Raw genomic sequence first — 6,285 nt, 5'->3', positions numbered from 1 at the left:
GTAACATGATGAGCCATAAATTCTTTGAAATTTATGATCTAGTTGTTATCTACTGCTGTTATAGATAAATCTCTATGAAACTCAATTCTACATGTAACATGATGAGTCATAAATTCTTTGAAATTTACAATCGAGTTGTTATCAACTGCTGTTACAGATAAATTTCTGAAACTGTTTGGCCTTCAAGAAAGGCATGAAAAAGTTGGTGAATTGCAATAAAGAAATGATACAAGTAGAAGAGAACATATTTTAACTTATAAAAAATAATTAAAATAAAATAAAATATAACGTTATTGGGTTTACATTAATCAATCTATTCAAGCTATTCGTGAATTATTAAAACTCAACTAGACTTGATTTATTTTATAAATGAGTCAAATTTAAACTTAACTTTTAAACTCATTTAGTCAATAAACGAAATTTAAAATGCTATAATATTTAATTTGTTAAAATTTATTATTTAATTAAAATTATTTAATTTTAAATTTATTAATTTTAAATTAAAATTTATTATAATCATAAATAAATTAAATTATTTACATCAATTTAAAAAAAAATTAAATTATTTATAAAACTATTCGGAATTAAACTCGATAAAAATTAAATTTATTTTTACTAGTTTGTTAAATGACTTGAACCTGAATCTATTATGTTCCACTCGAGTTGGATATAAATAAATACTAAATTTGAAAAAGTTTAAATAAATTAAATTTAAATTTTTTAAAATTTAATTAAAAAATTTTAATAAATCAAATTTAAACTTTTTAAAATTTAATCCGTTTAATTTATTTATGACCATTTTATAAGCATCTATTAAAATTTTTTTATTACAAAATAAATGGAGCAACTAAATGCATTTAAAAATCGTTTAGGAAGAAGATTTGACCGAAAATGAACCTCAACTTACCCTTTATCAAGAAAGTTTAGTTTAATAGCGAAGATAAGCACAGCCTCCATTTTCATTTTCTTGCAGACGTGTTTATCACAAACAATGGACTCAGTATTATACCAATGAAGATCAAATAACTGTAATTTCATAATTATTAATTAAAAAAATTATATATAATAAAAAAATAAAAGCAGTATCTGCTAGAGATCTCTAAGGGATATTAATACAATTAATCTTAGATAAGGCTTTTGAGTTGTAAAGTGGAATCCTTTTGCTGTGTGGTACGAGATTTTGTTAAGGTTTTCTTAATTTGTCTACTTGGTTTTTTATAGTTATTCTTTAGTTAGTTCTTTGATTTCCATATAAAGTTCCTCAATTTTATCCGATGATGGTGATGGATTTTTCTTTTTAACACTTCAATTTCAAATACCCAAATGGATCATATTTTTAATTAATCTCTCCTCTCCATTCCTTACAAAGATTCAAAATAACTTTTGTTTTTCTACCGTTTGAGAGGGATTAAGGGAGTCCAAACCAAAATACAAGAGATGAGAGGAACAACAGGATGCAGAATAAGGAGTACACAGAGACAAGGGGTTTTATTTTGGAAAGCTCACATGCCCTCTCCAACAGAAAACTCCATGATTATACAAGTTCTCATATTTCCCTCCGCAAACTATAAAAACACAATGGAATTTATTAGTTTTGTCAAAATATTAAAACTAAGACACCTCTGAAAATCTAGAGGGATAAGGAGCTCTATTTTGGAAAGCTCAATCCATGCTCTAGCCTCCAACAGACTCCTTCTGTGGTCCTTTCTCTCTCCCTCCTCCCTCTTATCGCTGTCTAGATTATGAACTTGCTAGATTGGGTATTGATCTACTTGAACTTACAATTTTGAGACAACTTAGATGAGATTATTCCCCACCATTCCTTGTGTAGCTCCAAATCCATTGCTGAGAAGTCCCAACAACCATACATGATTAAATGTTATCTCCTACATTCATATGCTTTAAAAATACACATGCAGGGGATGATTCAACAAATTAGTTAGGTTTCGAGGAGTTTCTCACCTGAAGAAGATAGAGATGCTCTCAAGTGTAACAGTTTTATAGGTCTAACTTCATAGGACCTTGTAACAACTGATCTACTCAATCACATGATCTGCTCAATCTCAATGGAATTCCATCGAACAGACCATGGGATTAAGGCAGAGACTCAATCTCGATGAAATCCAATGAATTGTGCGATGAACAACGATGAGCAAACGCAATCCCATAGTCTGCTCAATCTTGCAATGACAGAGGGTCAAGACGAGAGGAATGAGAGGTTTCTAGAGCAGGTTTTATTTAATAATTTTTTATTAAAGAACAATTTGATCATTTTATTTTATATTAATGGCCGTTTAACCTCTAATTTAACAAAATGAATTAATTATATTATTTCTAAATATTGTATTAAATTGTTATACAAAATCAGTGGAGGACTATTTTATGGATTTGGTCAAATTTCAGTGATGTCTCCATAAATTACCCCAAATTAAAAACAAATTTGAACTCCTACTAAATTGTAGATATATTTCAAGTTATGTATTTTTAACAACAGATATTATGGATAATCGCAAAAAAAAATTCTTAATTATTCGTATTTTAACAAATATATATGTTAAACTATAAAAATTAACTAATATAATTCGAAGTGATCACATAAATTTATTTATATCCTACCATAAAATTTAACCAATATCACGTAATCATTCTATTTAATACTAAAAATTAATATTTTAATATAACTAATAATCTATTAAAAACACTTTTAATTTCATCAATTTCAATAATTATATCTTAAATTTTCTTTTTAATAAATATATTCTAAATCAATATTTTAATTTTATTTGATTTTTAATTTTTATTTGATTTATTTATAATTTCAGATGATATATTTTTAAGACTCGATAACTCATTTTTTAATTTTTTTTACATCGATAAATGCAACTTTTTGTAAAGTTATAGATTATAAGTATTGTGATAATATTAAGTCTAATAAATTAAAAATCATGATTTTCTTAACTTAAAAAATCAATTATATTTATTATATTCATTTTAATTAGACCGAAAGTCAAATAATGATCTGTTTAATAAATTTAAATTGAATAAATTCATTGTATAATGTATAAAATATAGTCCTAAATTAAATTTATTTTGTCATTAACTTTTAACTTTATTAAAATAGATATGATAAGTATAATTATATTTTTAGATGGTGAGAATTATGATTATTGATTTGCTAATAATATACGTAAAAAATTACATTTATCGATAAAAAAATAAAAAAAATAAGTTATTGGCTATTAAAAATATATCATTTAAAATTATAAATAAGTCAAATTAAAATTAAAAATTAAAAAAAGAATTTAGAGTATAATTATTAAAATTGATGAAATTTAAAATTCTTTTAATAATTATATATTTAGATTATATTAAAATATTAATTTTTAATGTTGATTAGGATAATGATATTGTATTTCTGTTAAATGTAATAATCAAATTTATTCATAAATTTAGGGTTAGTTTAGAATATATTAATTAATTTTTATAATTTAAGATATATATGTAAAAGTATGAACAGTATAAAAATTTTTTTTACCATTATTACGTAATAAAATCAGTCTAGCAATAAAATTTCAAATCTATTACTAAAATATATACATTTTTTTAATTTAAAATTTTAAGAACATATTTAAAATCCATTATTAGAGTACTAATATATTAAAAACTGCTTTTAAATACACTGGTAAATAAAAAAAAAAAAAAAGAATTTTAGTATTAAATTGCGAAATCCGTTGCAAATATGTTACTTCTTAATAACTGGAAAGTAATAAGTTTATAGCAAATACTGATTTAAAGAATTTCTTTCATTCAATAATTAAGTCTATGTTTAATTAGTCACATAATTACCTTAAATTAAGATTTCCAACGCATTAAAAATTTCTAAAACACTCACAGTTTTAATCCAGCATATTTCTGAAAAAAAAATTCAAAATATTATTTTCTTGATTTCATAATTTTTATCAATTTTATTTATTATTTTAAAATTATTATTCACTTTTTTAACTATAATTAACTATTATAATTCTATTTAATTTTATTTTATTTTTAAAAAAATAAAAATTTAATGTATTTAAAATAAGTATAATTAAAAAGTTAATAAAAATAATTATATTTTTAATATATGTGAAAAGTAGAATAAAAAAAAATTATTAGATAGAGGAATTAAAAAATCAAATCAAATCACCCTCATTTATATCCACTTACTTCAACATGCATGAATCATTCTGAAGATTTGCAAATATAATTAAGGTTATTATTAAAACCTAGGAATCTTGAAAAGCAAATAGAACCACTGTAATCCAAATGCCATTTCAACTTGCAAGGGTCGTTTAATAAGATAATCCAACCCTTCATGATTTGCAAAGGGCTTATTTTAATTAAATATAATCTAAACATTATGACTCATTTTTAATTATTTCACACTGATTCTTCTTCAAAAGCAAATCCCACCTTCCCACCAAATTCCCACTATCCATGCACAGTTGCATAGAAGCCTCTATATAAACAATCTCCATAGCCAAATCTTCTCTTCACCACACAAACCCTAAGCCTCTCATCTTCATAATTTCTTTAAATGGGTGCCTCTTCTCTCTACCCTTCCTCTCTGAGCTGTGAAATAAGCTTATTACAAGCCAAAAACCTAGAACTCAAGTCTCATGGCAACCTTTTTGTTAGATTCTATCTCTCTGCTGGAAATAACAGGAAGTTGATCCAGCTAAACAGCCAAGAAATCTCCTCCAAATCAAGCCTGTTTTGGAACCAGTCGTTCTCGTTAGAGTGTTCATCTTCAGGAACTGATCTAGACAGAGAGTTCTCCATTGACAACTTGAAGGAAGAGAGTGTGGTTTTTGAGCTACGGTGGAGAAACACAAACCCAATTCTTGGTAAAATAACAGGAGGATCACAACTCTTGGGTCGAGCTGAGATTCCATGGAAAACAGTTGTGGAATCACCAGAAATGGAAATTGAAAAGTGGGTTATGATGATCGGCTCATCAAAGAAGAGTTGTGGTTTACTTGTTGATGGTGTTAAACCTCCATCACTGCAAATAGCAATGAAGGTTAGGGTTTCAGAAATGGCGGCCATGGAGAAGAAGAAGAAGAAGAGAAATGGGAAGTTGAGAGAAGAGTATGGATGCTGCAGAGAAAGTGGATGTAAATGTGAAGATTATGAGATATTTGCAATGGTGGGTGCCTTTGAAACACTATAGGCCTCTGCCAAAGCATATCTCCACTACTTTGCCACTTTGGTGTATCACTTTTTCTTATTATTTTTTATTTTTTATTTTTGGCTTTGATCTTATTATTGATATTAATTATTTCAATTGGGATTTGTGAATCTCAACGTTTTGCAATAATATAATTTTTAGTGTAATAATATAATTTATTATATTTTTAGTGTAATAATATAATTTATTATATTTTTAAAAGAAATAACTCAAATTTAATTATTGAATTAATTATTTTTCCATTATTCATATATATATATATTCACTTGTTTTATCAAAAATATTATTATTAAGGATATAATGCAAATATGCAATCCAAATTTTAACTCCATTGAAAAAGCTAAAATTCTAAACTTAAATTTAATCAAATGAATTTTATTCTTATATTCTAATTCAAATAGAATTTTTGAAATATTTAAGTTGAATATTCCACCATTATAAAAAAAACATTAATAATATAAATATTGTTATGCATAAAAACCTTGTAATAAAAGTTTTATTTAATGGCATTATTATTAAAGATTTTATTCTATATAAATTTATTAATATATTTTATTTTTAAATTAATATTAAATAATAAATGAATAAAGTCATCTATTTTTATAAAAAAATATATATTATTTTCTGTAAATATATACAATAAATACTTATTCACAACACTTTACTAATTACTGGACTAATCTAACTTGATACTCTAATAAACTAAGGATATATGAGGTGAAATTAAGAAAAAAGAAAGAAGTAGAGAAAAAAGCTGAAAATGAAATTCTAGTACTAATTAAGAATAATTTTATTTACATTATTAATATAGGCACTTAATTCCTCAATAATTATTATTTTAATTAAAATCATATGATAAATTTCATATAAATACATAATAATAAATGGTTAGCCTCATTTACTTTAGAAAAAATAATTTTTTTAAAAAAAAAATATTTTTCACATTTTTAATACTGAGATCACTTAAAAAATTAATTAATTAAATATTTTTCTAATCAAATAAAAAATTAAGTATTTTTAAAGGAAAATGAATTTCAATTTTCATTTTAAAATCTTGT

The 6,285-nt window shown here is 24.2% G+C and overlaps 1 protein-coding gene and 1 long non-coding RNA gene across 2 annotated transcripts; one reads left to right on the top strand and one right to left on the bottom strand.

Annotated features, from left to right (window-relative positions):
• Positions 1-1,455: 1,455 nt before the first annotated feature.
• Positions 1,456-2,232, bottom strand: LOC110627284. Its single transcript, XR_002489865.2, has 2 exons — positions 1,963-2,232; positions 1,456-1,845 (listed from the first exon to the last, which is right to left on the bottom strand). It is a non-coding gene; the product is annotated as an uncharacterized LOC110627284 (long non-coding RNA).
• Positions 2,233-4,476: 2,244 nt separating this feature from the next.
• Positions 4,477-5,397, top strand: LOC110628644. The gene has a single exon (XM_021775424.2). It carries the CDS (start codon positions 4,574-4,576, stop codon positions 5,207-5,209), a length of 636 nt encoding a protein of 211 aa, XP_021631116.1. The 5' UTR covers positions 4,477-4,573; the 3' UTR covers positions 5,210-5,397.
• Positions 5,398-6,285: the final 888 nt, after the last annotated feature.

The sequence above is a fragment of the Manihot esculenta genome, chromosome 12, assembly GCF_001659605.2.
Source record: "Manihot esculenta cultivar AM560-2 chromosome 12, M.esculenta_v8, whole genome shotgun sequence".
Lineage (NCBI taxonomy): Eukaryota > Viridiplantae > Streptophyta > Magnoliopsida > Malpighiales > Euphorbiaceae > Manihot > Manihot esculenta.
The sequence above is the reverse complement of the archived record's forward strand: the minus strand, read 5'-3'. Positions and strand labels throughout refer to the sequence as shown.

Coding starts and splice junctions, on each gene's coding strand:
- LOC110628644 (XM_021775424.2), top strand. CDS start 4,574: ATGGGTGCCTCTTCTCTCTACCCTTCCTCTCTGAGCTGTGAAATAAGC.